The sequence below is a fragment of the Apus apus genome, chromosome 17 (assembly GCF_020740795.1).
Source record: "Apus apus isolate bApuApu2 chromosome 17, bApuApu2.pri.cur, whole genome shotgun sequence".
Lineage (NCBI taxonomy): Eukaryota > Metazoa > Chordata > Aves > Apodiformes > Apodidae > Apus > Apus apus.
Window position 1 is genome coordinate 6,651,524 of NC_067298.1, and position 20,020 is coordinate 6,671,543.

Below are 20,020 nucleotides of genomic sequence, written 5' to 3' on the forward strand. Positions count from 1 at the left end.
AAAAATAAATAAAATCAACATCTACCTTGCGAATCAACTGGAAAGATTACAGGTGATTCGTGTAATTTCCATTATTTGCTCCAAAAAGTTCGTTTTGGACATTGTGGGTTTGTGCTAAATCAAGTAACAGGAGAGACGAGCTGGTGAAAAATTCACAAGTATATGAAGTCAAAACAATAATTTCAAACTCCAGCCAGACAGCTAGCTATTTCTACTCTAATCTGCTCTGTGTGACTATGCCAGGGGGATCTGCAGCAGCTAGACTCCACTGTACCTGTTTGCTTGCTTGGTGGAACTGGAACAACATCAATAAGCTGAAACACGTGCAGTTCTGCCCCCATTTTCCACAGCAGATCCCTCCCATCCCGCCTCCCAACCCCGGACTGGTGGATATGAAGGCTGAAAATTCCTACAAGTTGCGTTGCACTGATTTCAGTTACTCCCTTCCAACAGTTCAAGGGGTTGTGAAGTCATTATGAAATTGCAAAGCTTGAAAGAACTTCGTGGCGCCTTAGAGAGGTGCGTGATGGAGATTGTTACGGGCAGATTTCCGAAAGGAAACTCCACAGGTCGTGCTGGTGTTTGTGTGAAGCCCTCAGTGATTCTGAGCAAGGCTGCCATGAGTCCTGTGGACTTCCCGAGCTCTTTAGAGAAGTATGATCTAATTAAAAAGGTAATTCATTGCCTGCACTCAGGATGTTCAAAATTATTTTGAGAAATTGAGAAAGCTGGTGTGTGAAACTCAGTAAAGGAGATAGAAGGTCAGGTGTATAAAGTAAAAACCAAGATGAGAAGCTGGTTCCAACGTCAAACAGTAAGATTTAGGTTAGATCTGAGGGATGTGGTTTTTCCCCCCGGACATGCCACTGGAATTCCTGAAGGAACAGCCACTGCTGGAGGCGCTCTGGGGGAAGGTCGCTGTGCGCCAGGGACGGGTTTGGTGCCTCTGACCCTGCCAGGGAGCAGGGGGGACAGCGACGACCCTCGCCCGTGTCCTGCCTGCAGCCGCGACCAGCATCGCCAAGGCTCCTGCTTCCCCATCCCCCTTATTCCCCGCCACCATCTCGGCCCAGCAGCTGTCCGGGAGGCGGCTGCGGGAGCCCCGGGGTGCGGGGAGCGGCCCCGGGGTGCGGGGAGCGGCCCCGGGGTGCGGGGAGCGGCCTGTGCCCGCGCTTCTCCGGGCGCCAGAGGCGGTTGGGGCGCGCGGTGCATTGTGGGCAGGGCCGAGCGCCGCGCCGCCATTTTGTCTCTGTCAGGCTGAGCGGCGGCGCGGCCGGTCGGGGAGGAGGAGGAGGCGGCGGCGGAGCCGGTTTTTTGGCCAGGGGGGGGGATTCGGCTAGGAGGACAAGATGATATCGGCCGCCCAGCTCCTAGATGAGCTTATGGGCCGGGACAGAAACCTGGCCCCGGATGAGAAACGCAGCAACGTGCGGTGGGACCATGAGAGCGTGAGTGCAGCGGAGCCGCCTCTCCCCTCCCTCCCTGCTTCCCGGCCCCCTCGCAGGGCCGGGGTTTTGTCGTAGCGAGGCAGACCGCGGGTTCGGGCCTGTAGTTTCTCCTGGTCCGGGGATAGCAACGGGAGTGGTGGGAAGGGATGAGGTGCCGGCCGAGGGAGGGGGGGGTTCCCTGGGCTGTGGCGGGGCTGCGGGCCGGGCCCTTGGTGCGGAGCCCGAGGCTGCGGGGCTCCCGCATGGCGCGCTAGGCCCGGAGCGTTGCGCGGGAACCTCGCGGAGCCTCAAGATGAGGAGGAGGAAGCGAGTGGCTGGGAGGGAGGAGGATCCCTCCCCCCCCCCCATAGCAAGGCGGTGTGAGAGGCCTTGCGCTGTTGTTTGGGCTGCAGGGAGGAGGGAGGCCTTGTGTTTGGGTTTGAGCGCACGGGGGAGAGGTTGTGTTCGCCGTGGCGTGATCTCCAGGGAGTGTCGATAAAGGGGCATAGGGTTGGGTATTTTTTGAAGAGGCCTGTTGGTGGCTCAGATCTCCTGTTGGGGAAAAGAAAACCAGTGTCGGGGGGTGAAATGGTAGTGGAATTCTGCTTGCATGAAGGGAGATGAGGCAGATGTTAGTTTGGAAGACAAATGTTTCTGGATCTGTTCCTGAGCGTTGCATTGGAGGAGGAAACAGAAGGGTACAGATACACAGATGTAACTGGAGGCTGTAGCACAAGGAAGAACCGTAAGACTTTTGAAACTGAGGGTTTTGCTAAGAGGAGATTGATTCCTTCCATACTTTCTCAGTCAAAGGAGTTCTGCAGCTCCTGGAGGGGGCTAACCTAAACAATACTGTTGTCTAGTAGTACTTTCGCATTTTTTGTTAATGTGGTGGTTCATTAATTTTCTGCAATAAATAGTTCAAACAAGACTTCTTAAAAGTACTGTTTTGGAGTGCGGTTTCTCCCCAGGTGTGGCAGAGTTTTAATGAACAGTGACAGTTACATACATTGTAGTCATATTGTAAGTTATTTCACAAAATATAAACGGTAATTCTAAAGTTCCTATCGCTGCTGCTTTAGGAGAGATGAACACTCTGCTGAAGCACCTTTTTTATTTTTCATTATGATACAGTTGTTTGAGTGACAGTATATGCTAAAAGAAAGTCACAGAACAGTTCATTTATTACCTGTGTGATAGGAATTTCTGCGGTTTAAGCTGCAAAAAGCATTTAGCTCCTCCCCTCCCTTAGCATTTTCTTGGGCTGTTGTTGAATTGGGAGGAGAGAGAAATGCTTGCTAGGGTGGGCTGTTCTAAATTGCATCTGAATTACAGAGGTGGGAATTTCACGTTTTCCAGCAAGAGTTATGTCATTTAAAAGATGCTAATACATGTTGAATGTATCTTGGAATGCGTGAGATAAGGACAGATACCCATCTTACCTTAGATTTTGCAAGTGTAAGGTAATTTTGAGTTCAGGAAGTGTTCATTATGTTCCTATTATCTTTCTAGACTTCTCTTATTAACCAAATATCATTATTCCTGTAGGTGTCCAGTTTTGATTCTGAACACAAAATAAGGTTTGAAAATATGAGGTAAATGGCTTGAGCCATGTTGGTCCAGGTAGAACAGATAAGGAGATTGGTTTGGTTTATTTCTTAGGGTGATAAATATATAAATATATGTATATTTACCTCATTCTCTTTATTCAAGTTCACATGGCTTTCTTCATCTTCAGATGAACACATTTTTCAATTTTAGACTGCAGAGATAGAGTATAACCATAGGAATCTATCTCTAAGCTGTTGAGTTTTGGCATTGAAAAACGGGGCCTTGTCTCTTTTCCCAGTCCTCTTCGGCAGTTTATAAAGTGGAGAGCTGTCCTGTCTCTTAAGGCCAGTGGGAAATGTACAGACTTAGGGTTGAGCCTTCAGTCTTGCAAGAAATGCTGCTGTTTACTCTGCTTCTGTTTTTGAAGGTTGTAGGACCATAACTAAATGCAGCCTCTCTGAAAGGAATGTTTTAATCGATTCCTGAAGTCAACTAAAGTGTTAATTAAAAAATAAACAAAGCACTGTTAAACTAGGTTTCAGTTTGACTTCCTGCATCACCTAAAGATTAAACTTGCAATACTGACATGTTTTAAAAGACAGGAAATAAAGATAAGGCTCAAATAGTAACATTAACTTACCTGCTTGACTGCTGTTTTGCTTTTCAGATGAACTGCACATGCTAATGTAATTTCTTGTCAAATTAAACACATTGACAAGGCTACATGTTCATATAAGCATGTTGTACTTATGTCAAAGTTTAGGATTTTGTGTTGCATTTCAGCATGGAAGGTTATCAAAACAAGCTCATCTCCTATTTGTAATTTGTAAATTGCACCTAGGTGGATATCAAAAACTGTATGGAAGATGCAGCTTTGTTGTTTTGAAGGTGTGGAAGCAGTGTGTGGTAGCTGAGCATTTATTTGCAGTTCCAATGGAACATGTTGATCGTGTATTATAAAGCCTTTTGTAAAGCTTAAGGTCTTGCTTTTGAAGACTTGGACATGATTAAAGCCTTGAATCTTAAAAAAACAAGTCCCAGTTGCTGTATACTTGAGCATCACAACATGTCCTTAGATGATCAATTCTATTTTTTTGGCATAAAGGCTTTCTGTTTTGTATGCAGGAGGAAATTATTAGTATCATATATTTTAGTTTTTCTACTTACTGTCATATTCATAGAGAAAGTTTATTTCTGGAGTAGTAACTATTGATTCGTGCATTCTTGCTATTATATGCCACCTAAACAAAACCAAGTTCATGTGGAAACAACAATTGTGTAAAAGTTCTGAGACTGTTCTGTAGCACAAGAGGGTCCAAGGTTGACTGCCTGTGCTTTGTGTAAGGCTTTGAAGTTGTGATGGTTCCTTCCAGGTAAATTCAGTGGAAGGGTGGAGAACTGTCATGGACAAATAACTTTCTAATTGTCTAAACTTTCTAATGCCAAAGACTTACATTGGTTTGCACCTAGATGGAATCTCAGAACTTAATCCTCCAGGTGATATGGGGTTACTTGTTTTAGAAGGTTATCTGTTAAGAGCGGGGCTTGGGAGTAGGGCTTATGTTTGTTTGGTTTTGGGTGGGTGGGCATTGGTCTTAAAATGTCTGATGCATGTGACCTTTAATAGTTTAAAGAAACTTACGTGTATGAAGGAATTTTCTAGTTGTTATTGTATAAGACACAACCTGCTGGATTTTATTCTTAGCCTTTTTACTAGGAATTGCCTCCCTAATGGAATTTTCTTACATAATTGTTCACTGCAGTTATACTGATGCTTCTTAATCAGTAAATAATTTCTTGCAGAGAGCATCATCATAATGTAGAAGTATTAATGATACAGAGCTGTCAGTAGTTCGTTTCTATAGGAAAGTTTTTATTTGATTCACAAACTCTGGAAGAGCAAGCCATTCTTGCTGTAAGCTTAGTCAACTTGGAAGTGAAGGATTCTACTTTCCCACCTCCAAGAGATTTCAAGAATTAGTGAATTTGATATGCAGTAGAAAGTTCCAAGTGTCTGTGTTTGTTCTAGATTTGTAGCAAAGTGTGAGACCCTAAGGGCTTTTAGACACAAGCTATGGCTAATCCTCTTGCAGTAGTTGACAATAACATTCTTCTCTGTTACACTTTCTGGCTTCCAGAGTCATCAGAAGACTTTGGCAAAAAGCACCAAGTTCTTTTTGCCAGCATAGGTAAATATCGATACTGAACGTCCTGCTGCTCTGTTTTGTATTTCCATATTACTTCTGACTTGGGCTAAGTGCAGTGGTCTGATAAGCTGTGGATGAGTAATGCCGTTTGAAGCATATCACCTCCTTGTCAGGCCTTTAATGGCTCTGTGGTGCTTCAGCCATTTCTTGACCCTTTCTATTCTTACTCATCATTGATTACTTAAGACCAACCCTAAGTGCAGCTGACTGGCATCTACAGCATTTCAAGGCCAAGGTACCACACAGTGAAGTTAAGCCTGTGGTATCTTTCAAGGTTCTGCAAGATTCTCTCAAGTACTGTTTTTCTGTTGAGGGATAATTGTTGAAGAGCATGAGATGGGAGAAAAATGCTGCAGACACACTAGTCTGAACCACTTTAGTGTATTTCTCTGAGGGCTGCTTCATAGGAGAAAATGTAGTTCACTAGGTGTCGTGTCCAGAGCTAGTTACGAGAAAATTTACTGCAGCCTTTGAGTGTTTTTGGGTTCTGTTGTTGCTTTTTAAATATATAAATAATACAGTGTGTGACACATGTTTATGCTGTATATTTTTGTATTGGTTACTATGAATTTTATCTATAACCAGCAGTTTATAAGAGTAGGGTTTTCCTGGCAGTGCTGCTTCATAAAATAATTTTAATTATTTGTAGTGTTGGTCTGAGGGTTTTTTCTTTTATCATACTTCTGCCATTAAGAACTTTTCCTTTGCTCCTGTTGTTGCTACTTGTTTCAAAACTGTTACAGGCCATTTTTCATAATTTTTGAACTGATAGAAGATGTTCTGCAACTCTTTACAGCATAATGTGGTCAAACTGTTATTATAGTGCTGCCTGTGTCTCAGGAAATTAACTAATCCATTTCTAAAATTTTTTGGGAGAAATGTGTTTTCACTGACCCACATAGTTGGATCTGAGGATGAGAAAATGGAGGAGAAAGCCAATATAGAGAGAAATTAAATTTCTATTGACTAGTACAGGAGTTCATCCCAGAAAATGCTCCCCTGAAACAACTTGCTATTAAAACAAAGGATATTGCAGCTTTCAGAGAAGAGAGCAGATTCTGAAACCAGATTTTGTCAGTAACTTTCTCCTTGCTTCCTGAGAAAAAAAAAAATACTCATTTTGTGTAGTGTCTCCTTAACTGTTCTTGATAAATTGCTTCAGATAGATGTCACAGTGTCCTTACCTGGCTCATGGGAGAAGTATTCAAGTAAGAGATTTTTGTTTGTTTGGTTTTGGTGTCCATGGTTTGTTAGTAGAAAGCCTGATTGTTTTTCTGTGTAATCCCTAAAGCAGGCAGTACAGTTCTAACTTCAGTAGGGTGATTTGCAGTCTGGCAGTTAGCATGGAAAAATAAATAAGACTGATCTAATTTGATCAGCTGGTATCAGAGGCATTTCAGTGGGGTGTTGGTGTGGGGTAGGTTTTGAGTCTCTATTCTCACCCCCTTACGTTAAAATACTTAAAAATATGTCTTGGGAGATAATACGTCATAAATCTTTGTCCACAGTGCATGTTGTGAGTATAAGAACTGGGTTGTAATGTGCAGTAGCAATAATTAGATTTACCAAATATTAGAAACTGGTGTAACATAAAAGATGTTAGAAGAATGTTGAGGCTAGTTTTGGACTGACGACTTTAGTTAACTGCAAGCATGTCTAGAGGAAGGGTCTATTGAAGAATTAATTAAAGATTGCTTATGAAGCTAATGGTGAAAGTGTTTCTGATTTTCTCTTTTGGGCTGTTCTCGTGTATAGACAGGAGATATATCTGTGTTAGGAACTTCAAGAACTGACCTAACTGACTAGCTAACCAAATTGACATGCTTCTGGGGGAGGGTGAATAAAGTTTTTAACAAAAGCGGGGTTTATCCCATCATATATTAAGTATTTATTGGCTTGGGTTTTTTACAGGTCGTTTTTTTTTCTAACTTCTGTTATCAAAAAGTGCCTGACTTGCTCATGTTCAAGTAGGCTGTGCAGAAACAAAACAAACCCTTTTTTAGTTGGCAGGAAACCAGGTTAAAATTAATGTCATGTCCGCCTTTCTCAAGAGCTATACAGTGTCTCTTTGCATGTCATACTTGAAGTAGGAATGTTTTCTAAAGCATTGGAATGGGGAAGCTTTTGGATAGTTACTGTGTATAGTAAGTCTTTTAATTGACATCAGAATCCTTGAGGCAGGACCTTACAGTTGAATGCTGATGGCTTCTGTTCTCCAAGCCAGCAGCATTGAAGAAATGGAAGCAAGCGAAGAGGAATTTGCTTTCATGCTTCTGTGGCAGAAACTCTGACCCCTTGTAGGTTTTCAAAGTTACAGAATTTCACAGTGATGTTTTTAATAGTGAAATATTATTTCATTCCTTTGGAAATACCAAATGCTGTATTGTATTTACAAATAGATGGCACTTTCCTGTGATCTTAAATATTTAGCAGTAAAATGAAGAAATATCATTATTGCAATGGAAAAAGAAAACTTTAGGTAAAGGGGATTTTTACACTGTATTTTAGAAAATAGAAGTGATTACCTAAAATTACTAATTCACAAGGGAAAATATTGATGCCTGTTTCTTTCTTCTCTGTCAGGTTTGTAAATACTACCTTTGTGGGTTTTGCCCAGCTGAATTATTTACGAATACCCGTTCTGATTTAGGTAAGTCTGTAAGTCTTGTAACATTTATTTATTTATATGTAATTACAATTGAACTTTTGTATTAATGAAGACCATCTCTAGGTTGCTAGTAGTTTTCAAGTGATGGTATGAGGATGACGTTGTTTGGAGACAGTAACTGGGGAAAAAAAAAACTTCTTAGCATTAATTTCCAAGTCCATTGAAGAGTTTGATAGGCCAGGAAGGGTGGGGAATTTTGACATCATTACCTTCATTAACTCAGGCCAAATACCTCCTAATTTTATTCTGAAGATCAGCATTTTAAGTAGCCAGTTCTTTATTACAAAGAACCCCAGAGCTTGGAAAGTGCTTGGTGAAATTACTCTTTATATGTAATTTTTTTTTTTTTAAGGGCCCCAGATGTTTTAAGTTACTAATTTGTTTGCGTAATTTTACTGATGTGGAACTTGATCTGAAAATCCTGTTTTCTGTGAAGCCTTCATATGTCATTCAGAGTCTCCTTTGGTTTTATAATTAATAAACCATATTGGCATTATTTTCTTTTATGTGTCTTTCAAACTGCAAGCAAAGGCAGTAGAAAGACATGCAGAGAAGTCCCTGGGAAGTGTTGATAGCTCTGTTCAATCATGGTGCACAAACAAATGCTGTTGGAATGTGAATACAGCATTCAGGAATGCAAGGTTAAACTTTTTGTGTGGTCTTTTTAGGTCCTTGTGAAAAAATTCATGATGAAAATCTACGTAAACAGTAAGTGTGTTGGTTGCCATGTAGTGTTTCTAGTAATGCTTGACATTAAAAAAAACAAGAAACTAATTGCTCTTCTATTTATGTAAACATTTATTTAAATGTATCATATTTTCTTACCTTGAGCAAGAATGTATAACATTGCCAGTTTTGTTGATTTTTCATATATTAGGGAGTGATGTGAGCTTTCATTTTTAAAATATTTTAACCAGATACGAGAAGAGCTCTCGTTTTATGAAAGTGGGCTATGAAAGAGACTTCCTGCGCTATTTGCAAAGCTTACTTGCAGAGGTAGAACGCAGGATTCGAAGAGGCCATGCTCGTTTGGCACTGTCACAGAATCAACAGTCTTCTGGGGTGAGTCTGGAAGAATCATTGATGCAATTTTTCCTCTAGATAGCATCTTCATGTCTTCTTGTCCCCTGATGGATTCGGAGCAGTAACTGTGCTCTTGGAGCTTCCTGACTGCTCGGGTAACCTTGCTCCTTTTTGCTGCCCTAATTAGTTCTGTGCAAAGTGCAGTTGCTTCAGAAGGAGCTGTGGACAGTGTCCATTCAAGAGAGCTTAATGACTGTGGAGTAGAGCAAATGTATAGAGATGTATTCTGGCAGCCAAAGAGGGACATTACTAACAAGTGCTTTTCGGATGAAGTCAGATTCTTCTGCATTTTGCTCAGAAGTTAAATTTCAGAGTCCATGGAATTCTAAGTTATACTTGAGTGTCTGCAAAGATATGCAATAGCTACATGGCAGCTTCAGAGTTTAAATTTAGGACTTTGAATTCAGGAATCATACCTTTTATGGTCCAGAGCCTTGAATGTTTTTGTTGTTTTAGGAGGAATTAGTGTGACTGGAACTTGCTTCACTCAGTAGGAGTGAAGGAGGCTGTGAGGAGTTTTATGTTAAGACTAGACTTACTAGTAGGCCTTCATAGGAAGAGAGGCAAGAGAAAGTTATTCTTGAAGTGTCTTTGGAATAGGAGAAGACATATTAATGTGTTCTAAGTTATTTTAACTTAAACCAATTTTAACAAAACCAATTAAAAACCCTACTTGTACTGTTTGGCAGGGAGCAGGACCTACTGGTAAAAATGAAGAGAAGATTCAAGTGTTAACTGACAAAATTGATGTACTTCTACAACAGGTGAGGATTTCTTACCCCCTGTAAGAGTGATCTCATTCTTATGTTACTTGATTAAAAATTATAGTTGAATTTTTTTTATAATCCTTTAGATTGAAGAACTGGGTTCAGAAGGGAAGGTGGAAGAGGCACAAGGAATGATGAAACTTGTTGAACAGTTAAAGGAAGAGAGAGAATTGCTGAGGTCTACAACTTCAGTAAGTAATATGTTGTAGTTCTGTCAGACATATTTCAATATTTGATGCAACAGTACATAATTAATAACCTTACATGGAAGGCATGCAAGTTCTATGCAGTATTTATTAGACAGTAACATGACATTTAAATGTGTAAATCTGTGCATTGATTTCACGTGCTACCTTGAGATTGGGTTTCATGCACACAAATTATGAAATTACTTACACAGAAGTTCTAGAGGTGAGCTTGCATCTTATTGCAGTCTCAGTTAAACTTTGCTGTGTAGCCTCCACAACATTATTTCACTGAACTACCAATCTGACTGGGTTTCAGAAAGCTGTCATGTTAGAGCTCTGGCTAGAGCCGTGTCTGACTTTGAGAGCTGCAGAAGCCAGGATGTTTTAAATAGCAACTTCCTGTCAACAAAAATGAGCTTATGTTTATACATCATATTTTGGTGTTTAATAATCTGCTCAAATTGTGATTCCTATTTAATTTTTTAAAAGTTCTTAAATGTTGCAGACAATAGTGTTTGTGTCCATACTGTGTGATTCATGAATATTGCACAGCAATAATCACTTGGGCTTATGTTGACATTTCGGTGTATTTCTTTGATGTCTGTTGAAACAGTGAATTAATTTCACCACCATCCTTTTAAATAGAAGCCCAACATTCTTTTTGGTGTTTCTTCCTGTGATATTCTAGCCTTTTCATTCCTTGAGACATATTCCATCACTGTTCTGCAGCTCCAGACGTTTCAGTTGATGCCAAAAAGAAATCTTAAGTGAAAACTTTTTTGTTTTCCTTAATCCTGAGGTTGCAAGGAAGCTGCAGATATGGCTGTATACATATTAATCCTTTGCACTGAGGAATAATGTTTGTTTTGTGTGTTTTCAAATTGACTGTTTCCTTTTGGCTCAGATGAACAGGTGTGTGCAGCCCAGCTCTGAAGGCAAAGCTCGCAGTTACGGCTTTAAGCTTTCACTAGTGCCCAGGATTTGACAGCAGTAGCAGTGAAGTTCTTCACTGGCTTCTGGCTGAAACTTTCCTTCTGATTTATCAAATGTTTTTGCAGACAATTGAGAGCTTTGCAGCCCAAGAAAAGCAAATGGAAGTTTGTGAAGTTTGTGGAGCCTTTTTAATTGTAGGAGATGCACAGTCCAGGGTAGATGACCACTTGATGGGAAAGCAGCACATGGGCTATGCCAAAATAAAAGCTACTGTAGAAGATTTAAAAGTAAGTATCTCTTCAGTTACTGAACATAAAAAATTGCTTGGAGTCTTCCTGTGGTAAACAAAAAGCTGCCCAGTGGTTTTTCTCAAGTGCATGAAAAATTTCAAAGATAATAGAATCACAGAATTGTTTGAGTTGGAAGGGACCTTTAAAGATCAGCTAGTCCAATCCCCGTGCAAGAGCAGGGGCGTCTTCAACTAGATGAGGTTGCTCAGAGCCCATCCAACCTGACATGGAATGTTTCTAAAGATGGGGCATCTACCAACTCTCTGGGCAACCTATGCCAGTTTTCACCACCCTCATAAAAAAAAAATAAATTCTTATGTCTAGTCTGAATCTAACTTCAAAAGATGTTAAAAGAAAATAAAATAGAATCTTACTGCACATTTAGTAGTGTGCTTGCACCGACACTGTCATACGTGATTACACTAGATACAATTCAGGTGGGAAATTCTTGTGGCCCTTTGTAAAGAACTGTTGTGTGGCCTGTGTCCTTGTGAGAATGACAAGCAATAAAATTCTGCAACACCAATAATTGCTGTTTCAGGGATTTTAGAAAGTACTTCTATGTAGACTGTCCTTTGTAAGAAAAAATCTGAAATGGCTTCTACATCCTCAGAATGTCTAAACTAAGTTATAATGAATTATTTATCTTGAGTAATCTGAATTTCTTTCTCTGGCCTTTTAAAGGAAAAGTTAAGAAAAAGAACAGAAGAACCTGACCGTGATGAAAGGTTAAAAAAAGAGAAACAAGAACGAGAAGAGAGAGAGAAAGAGAGAGAACGGGAAAGAGAAGAGCGGGAAAGGAAGAGACGACGTGAAGAGGAAGAGAAGGAAAAAGAGAGGGCTCGTGACAGAGAGAGACGTAAAAGGAGTCGCTCCCGGAGTAGACATTCAAGCAGAACATCTGACAGAAGATGCAGCCGCTCACGAGACCACAAAAGATCAAGAAGCAGAGAAAGAAGGCGGAGCAGGTACGTGTGTGTGTGTGTGTGTGTAAGTATTTTCATGTAACTTTCCAAAGTGGTAAAGTATTGTGGGGACTTGATCTGTTAGCCTAAGACATCACTGATGTCTTAACTTCACTGTTCTCACCTCTTAAGTGAAGACATACTCTACTGTTTCTAAAGATAAGCAAGCTTTTCTGCATTTTCATTGACTCCTCTATTATTGGAAGGAGATGGCATCATTGTGATGGAAGTGGAGGGAGCTTTGAGTAGACAAATGCTCCCAAAGAACAGGCTCTTATATTGTTTTTTCCTTAAGTTGTTTAATTCGTAGTAGTAGATATTTTTAAGCTGTGTGTTTGAATGTTTGAGTGAAGAAGGCAATGTGAACCCAGGTTTTACCTACTGAGAAATATTTATACACAGTATGCTAAGGCTTGTTTTCAGTTGGGTTTTTTTCTGCATATATTCAATGTCTTGGAAAGCGCTAGTGGTTTGCTATTTTAGCTTCTGAGTTAGAAAATACCAGTTGACAATGACATTTTTGAAATTTTCTCTGAACGTTACTTCAGGAGTCGTGACCGAAGAAGAAGCAGAAGTCATGATAGATCAGAAAGGAAACATAGGTCTCGCAGCAGGGACAGGAGGCGATCAAAAAGCCGGGATCGGAAATCCTACAAGCACAGAAGCAAAAGCAGAGAGAGGGAACAAGACAGGAAGTCCAAAGAAAAAGGTATGTTTATGTGAAGACTTGAGTTCATATCAAGTTGTAAAACTAATCTTTCCTTCAAGTCCAAAAGCTTTTTCAGTCTTTCAGTGAGTGACTGAAGTCTCCTGGCATCAAATCAGATGTGGTTTTATAAACTGTGTGTTGCTGTTAACCGATTAGAAGCATTTTGTTCATTCCAGTTAATTTCATGTGTGTGCATGCATATACCCTTGTGTCCACTTCTTATCTGGTACAGTAGTTAAGAAAAGCTTACCACTTTGCAAATGAAGCGTGCAAGGATTTTGACGCATTTTAAGACCTGTTTACTGTTTACCTTTAGAAAAACATAAGCCTGTTATTGCATTTTTGTAAGAGTTAATATTTTCTATTCCTACTGTTAGCAGACACTTCTGTAATTACCCTTTGCTGGTATGTGTTTCGTGGAAGATGATAGCTGGTTTTTCACCTGTGCCATCTATTACTTCTTTACCATGTTTCCTTTATTTTCCTTTAGCAATTCTTTTAAGTTTTTTTTTCTGATCTATGAATGTAGTCCAAGACAAATCTTGCAGAATTTCTGTGATGCTTTATATTTCATGCCCTCTTCCCAGTCTCCTGCTTCCCCCCCATCTTTCCTCTTTGTTGTTTTGTTGTTGTTTCTTTTTTTAAATGGAGAATTGCTTTGTCAGTGATCAGGTGAGTCTCAAAGGAATGCTGTATTAGTCCTTGGAATGCTTTTATAGCAGTACAACAGCATTGATGGTGACTCACTGCTTCATCAAAGGCTTCACCTTTAAGTAGGATTAAAAAGAGCTACAGAGAGAACACTACAGATTCACATTCTGTGAAAAGACACTAATTCACTGTTAATCCTAAATTTCCCCCTTTAAAAGTCTTGTGAAACTTCTGGAGGAATGTAATACTAATTTCTGGCTTAAACTGCTGGCTCTGTTGGGGCACTGATTAATGTCCAGTCTGAAACAGCCACCCCACTTCATTATTAGAGCTGACCATCAGTAATGGATGAAATTCTGTTGCCTTTCTATGGTACTTCTGAGGTTCTCTGGAATGAAGGGTGTTATGTGCATGTTTCTGTGCATGGGCCTGTTCGCAGGCCTTACTTCTTATTTTCCCTTTCCCATATTTATCCAGCCAACTAGTTCCCAAAATGTTGGTAATGATTCGTGTATTTTTCTTGCCTGACGGGTTTAGTTTTTCTGGTTTATACTACAGTGCATTTTTAGTATTGACTCTTCTCTCATTTTGCTTTGCCCTTTATACACAAGTGTTTTTTTGCTGCTTGCTCATTGGCAGTGAAACTGATGCATAGTTTTTTAAACTCTGATCAGTATTGTAGCCTGTATATGTCCATTAGTTACTTTATTCCTACCTGATATTGTGCCTTTTTTGCCTACTTTATGAACAGATTTCTGGTACTTAGACAAGAATGTCCTATTTAGTATTTTGTGTGTATCTATGCATATGAATAATTGTGTTCTTATTTATTCAAATTTGGTCTGTTTTTTAGCTTAATGGCTTTTCAGTTCTTTCCTTAATCCTTCCCTAAATAGAGGACCTAGTGAACTTTCTTCAGCATCTCAGTATTTTTAGTTTTAACTTGACTGATTTCCTCACTGGCCATTTTATTTGCTGCTTGCTACTTTCTTCCCCCAGAAATGAGAACAGTGTGGTGATGCTGTGATGAAAAATTCTGCCTGGGAAAATCCATGACTTTTTTTGACTCTGTAATCGTAACATTTGTAGAAACACAAAGAGGCCCTTCGAGCAGGACTGTAATGCTGAAGAAGTTTTGTTTTTTTCCCATTGTTGGGAAAATCTTTAATGTAAAAAAGGATAAAAAAACCCCAAGCCAGTAGTATTTTAACTGTATTTAGCTGTAAACACCATTACATCCTCATGTTTGCAGTGCATTTTAGGTATTTAAGGAGAAGGCTTTAGAGGTTAATCTATCTGAAGAGTGGCTGGCTACCTGCTGTACTGTCTGCACTAAAAGAAGGAACACAGAAGATAAGACTTAAGTTAGGACATTTGCTCCATTGGGATTACTGGATTCAGAATCTAGTTGTCTTTATATAAACCATTGATCTGCAAAAGGGGCTGGCTGTAGCTACTCAAGGTAGTGCCTTTCGTCTTGAAATCTCAAACTGCTTTATAAATGTGAATCTTAACAGGAAAAAAAGCAAGGCACGGCTGCCTAAGAATTGCCTACTAAAATTAGTGCCATACTTGTAAAATTCAGAAGTCCTGGCTTCTTTCTTGTTCATTAAGATACTGTGGAATACAGCAACCTTTAAGATTGTAAGAAAAAAGTGTAATATAAAAATGGAGACACTTAATTTCTGACTCACATTTCGTGAAGGGACATGTTTGCTGAAAGAGAGAGCCTGCCAGCCATAAACACCAGCTGAGCATTAGTTTAATAGAAGCCAGCAGAACACAACTGCTTCTTCACGTAAACTACAGAGTAGGTATAATAAATAGGAGGCTTTTTTAAGAGGAGAAAAATGTGTTCTGCAAGTATCTTCACTTTATGAAAGGTTAATACTGGAACATGCCTCCAGGCTACTTCAGCTTGGCTCTTTTCCTTCCTAAATCTGGATTCATATACTTACATAAAAATAATTATGTCTGAAATTTTGTTTTCATGTTAATGACTAAATGTCAGCAAATGCTCTCAGGGCACCCAAACCCTCAGTAATACTAGATATGATGCTTGTATAATTTTTGCATTCTCTGAACAGTAAAACCATTCATGTTATCTTGGTAAGAATTCTCACAAAATATATCTCAGTTGCCCACACAAACTCAATCAGAAGAGTGTGCATGTGTGGAATCAGTAAGCAAAGTCAATATTATGTCATTATAGCTGAACTAAGATACACAGTTTTAAGAGGAAACTAATTGTATGTGCTTTTAAAGAAAGAAATCTTACAGATTGAAAATACAGTGGAGGAACTTAACTGCTTGCAGATACTGCAGGACTTGAAAGAAGTTCAGTTATTGGACTATTTGTTAAATACACTTTCTCAGTTCTGCTTAAAGGTTTTAGAGGAGTTCCATCTTTCATACCACAGTTTGTTAGTAGCTTTTTAACCTTAAACAAAATTATCCTTCCTGACAAAATTTGAGAATCAAGCAAGACAAACAAACCCCTGCACACTGCACATCCATAGGGCTATTAAGATCTACCATATCTACATAGGACAGAAGATAAGATTATTGGACTGACTACTAGTCCTCTGCGGGGAAACAAGACTACTATTCCTCAGTGGATCTACGTGTGCATCGGAGATACCTATAAGACACAAAAAGAAGACTTTTTGACAAGGTTAGTTAGAGTGCAATCTACCTGCGGAGTTGGAAAACTGAGGGCAGACAGATACAAAATTATCAGTTCTTCAGTTAGTCTTTTGACATCACTGTGTGCTTTCTCCAAGCACCATGTACTGGGTGTGCTGCTTCAGGTGAAGTCTCAGTAGTAGTGTTCAGTAGGCAGTTGCCCTCATTTCTGTGTGGGGGCTTCTCCCCTCCCTTTGGTGGTCTGTTTTAAAACAAAGAAGTTGAGATGTTGCTTCTCTTTTAAAGCTTAATTTCTGCTTTGTCTTTTGGAATATAAAAGTGTCTTATGCCAGTCTAGGTGATAACATTATTTAAAGTAGCTTTTTCAGAGTGTTTTATCTGTGTGCTCCTGTTTGGGATATAATATATATATATATATATTTATATATATTTATATTATTTATTTTAATTGCTTGGATAGCAGGGAATAATCAGAAAAAAGATCATGAATGTTGTTCTATATGATGACATCTGAGAAGTTGGTTTTTCAGATATTTTTTTTCCTCTTCAAAGTGTCTTTACTGATCAAAGGTTGAATATTATGGTGTGAAATAATACAGAAAGAGTTGATATTAAATTTGCAAATACTGAATTTATGGATGAGACATGCAGCTCTAATGCAGAATGTTTTTCTTCCTGTGGAAATATTTTTACTTCTGGCTTCCTTCCTTCTTTGAAGATTATTGAGGAAAAGATGAGTTTTTCAGCAGTGTAGCAAACTTTTCAGTCAGCTTTCCAATTCATGATGAAACTTTGGGGTCCATCCCATCTTGCTGTTCGTTAACCTTTGGAAAATAGTGCTTTTTATATATCTTCCAAACTGTCATCCCAGACCTTCTTAATGAGTGGATTATGACTGAATGCTGGTTTTATAAAATTGAGAATTAATAACGGCAAGTGTGCAGCTTCTGTGACATACTGTACGGTAAATGTTGATTGTCACTGAGACCCACACCTTCAAAGCTAGTGGTGCTTAATATTGCTTGTTAACTCGGCCTGCTAGTTTTTTTTTTAATTGGCAAGTATTGATCTCTTTGATTATACAGTGGTGCATTGTCCCATCACTGTTTTCTGATTGTTTTCTCAAGAACAATTTTTAACGAGAACTGTAAACCAGCCAAGGCTATATGCATCATAAACTAAAACTTGGGACCAAGAAGAGTCCCCCACAAGTAAGGAAGCCATGCACCATAATTACACATTTTCTTAACTTCTTGACTGCCTCTTCACCTCAAATTTGTGCAGTTCAACAGACAGCTGAGTAGCTGTCTCTGTTAGGAGATCTGTCCTTTCTCTTCCCCACCCTGTACTGTCCCCTTTGACCTTTTTTTGTTCCCTCTCCATTCCAGCATGGTAGTCTGAAGGCTATTTCTGTAACTTTGAGTATTACTGTTATTGCTATAGAAAGTAATTACCCTTTTTTTATGCAATGTATATCTCACATGTGCAATGTTTGTTTTTACTTTGAAATCCATGGTCAATGTCTTCTTTCATGGCAGAAAAGAGGGGATCTGATGATAAAAAAAGTAGTATGAAGTCCAGTAGTCGAGAAAAACAGAGTGAAGACACAAATACAGACTCGAAGGAGAGTGATACTAAGAATGAGGTCAATGGGACCAGTGAAGACATTAAATCTGAAGGTGACACTCAGTCCAATTAAAACTGATCTGATATGACCTCAGATCAGACAGAGGTAAGTGCATTATTTCAAACTTTGATTAGGGCTTTTTGTTACTGTTTAACAGTGCAGCGTAAGTATGCACAGATGAAGATGGAACTAAGCCAAGTAAGAAGACATACTAAAGCACCTTCTGAAGGAAATGACAGTGTAGTCCTGCAAAACATTTTGAGGTACATTGTTTTGTCTCAGCTCTTTTGTAGCAGACTCGTGCCCCCATTAGTGTGCCTCTTTGGGACATATTTGTAATATAGCCACCATAGAAAAATTAATTATCCTTTTTTATTTTTAGGGATTTTGTTATCGTTTTTAAAAAAAAAAGTTGAACTGTTTTTGTATTTAAGTCCATATTGTGTTGGTACATGAGCAGAAACTTTTGCTTTAATACTTAATGTTTGAGGCACATGTTGGACTACTTTTGTTTTCATATAAACTGCTAGTATTTCTTTGTCGAGGATGTTTCTAGTTTTTTTTTGCTTTATTGCCTTGCATTCTAATGCAGTTTGTTCTGTAACTCGAGAGCCAGTAGCATTGGATTGATGGAAGTGTAGGGTTTATGAATTATTGCAGCTGACTACCATACCTCACACAGCGTTGGTGTTGTGAGCGGCCCATGAAAAGCCAAATTAAAAATCAAGGATTCAGTCAAACTAAGCAGGTACTCATGCCAGGTACTCCTTTCTCTACCCACATCCATGTTTGAATGCTGTTGCCTGTAATCTTTAAGCTTACTGTTGTGTTTTTGATTTTCAAGATAGTGAAAAGGACTTTTTGTGTATTGTGTGAATACTGTACATCTGATGTTAACAGAATGGAATTTTCTTTCGACTGTGTGTAGGGATGCAGTGCTGCCCAGAATTAGATATCTTTAAAGAGTTTAAAATGCAATAAACACTACATAATAACCGCCTTGTTACTTTCAATGCAATTCAAGTCTTTAAGAGGTATGTGTTTAATATTTCCTACTGTGTAGGAGAATTTGCAGTCAGCCATAATACAGAGGAGTGGCTGATAACAAGCTTCTAAGGCAAATGTAAATGCAAAGGCAGATGCCACCAGATGATTACAATGTTCATGGCAAGAATGTGTGCTGAAAAACTGTTGGAAATGAAACAGCCAAACAATAGGAAATACAAATACTGTATTAAAAGGAAAACTTGAAGTTTTTTCCTCACTCTTGACATAGCTTTCTTACAGAAGGTCTGTAGTTGTATTCCTGAAATAAGGAATAACAATGGAGAGTACAGCTGATAATGAGCTTCTTGCAACATAAATTGCTAATGTAGTTTTATTATTTATGCTAGGAACTCATAATGTTGATTATTAAACTTAATGTTGATTATTAAACCATTAATGCTACACTATTGCTTCTAAAGCCAGTCATGTTCAATGTTGACATTTTTGTAGAGTTAAGATGACAGCTAACAACTGGGCCAATATATAGAAATGGTAAAATAAATGCTCCTAACGCTGTCTAATTGTCTGTTTTCCCAAAATTTTGCATTATAGGACTACAACGTGAAGACTCTGCGAAGACAGGGGAAGACAGCTTAAACTGAAGATCTGCTTTAAAATGAGGTGAAAGAAAGCTGTAGTGGCATAGAAAAATATAAAGTTGAATTAGAAATATTTTTTTTTTATAAAATTTAAGTCAGGACTGGTGTTTCCTCCCAGAGTTCAGAAAGATGTGTTGATAATAGCACATATGCTATTGAGAATATAAGTCCTGTATCCTTTTTTTCTTTAAGACTTTTTAAGATAAGAAACCAACGTAACCTGAACACATGGCTTGCTCAGTGTTTAATTGCAAGTTTTCATTCTTGGACTTTAAAACACAAGAATAAATGTTTAGTATTTGTGTGAATCGAACTAAAACAAATCCCATTTTTACAACTAAGCTATTCCTAGCTTCTTGATATCCAAGAAATGGAAATAAAGTATCTTTGAATTTCTGTTACAAATTTGATTGTCTCTGTCATTGAACGTTTAATATTAAATAAGTTTCTTTCCTAATAAATCTACTTACGTCTTCAAGCTTAGTCCATTAATTTGGATGCTTAGTTATTCTGTGGTGTTTGTGGGTTTGAGTTTTTTTGTGCCCTCAGTTAGTGCTTCATTTCAAGCTTACTTTTTCAGCTTCTAGGTGGCTGTTGGATTTGTGTCCCCTAAAAAGTACAGCTTATGCTGCGCTTGATTAAGAAGGTATAGAAATCTTGCA

The 20,020-nt window shown here is 38.9% G+C and overlaps 1 protein-coding gene across 2 annotated transcripts; it reads left to right on the plus strand.

Annotated features, from left to right (window-relative positions):
* Positions 1 to 1,249: 1,249 nt before the first annotated feature.
* On the plus strand, positions 1,250 to 19,763 carry LUC7L3 (LUC7 like 3 pre-mRNA splicing factor). 2 transcript variants are annotated; one of them, XM_051634648.1, is made up of 12 exons: positions 1,251 to 1,448; positions 7,769 to 7,835; positions 8,522 to 8,561; positions 8,771 to 8,915; positions 9,626 to 9,700; positions 9,790 to 9,894; positions 10,950 to 11,111; positions 11,799 to 12,082; positions 12,628 to 12,788; positions 17,624 to 17,764; positions 17,870 to 17,975; positions 19,312 to 19,763. In XM_051634648.1, the coding sequence occupies exons 1-12, from the start codon at positions 1,350 to 1,352 to the stop codon at positions 19,322 to 19,324; spliced, it is 1,398 nt and encodes a 465-aa protein (XP_051490608.1). In that variant the 5' UTR covers positions 1,251 to 1,349; the 3' UTR covers positions 19,325 to 19,763. The 2 variants fall into 2 exon arrangements, with proteins under 2 accessions (XP_051490607.1, XP_051490608.1); XM_051634647.1 differs by having other exon boundaries at positions 1,250 to 1,448; positions 17,870 to 19,763.
* The last annotated feature ends 257 nt before the right edge of the window (positions 19,764 to 20,020 follow it).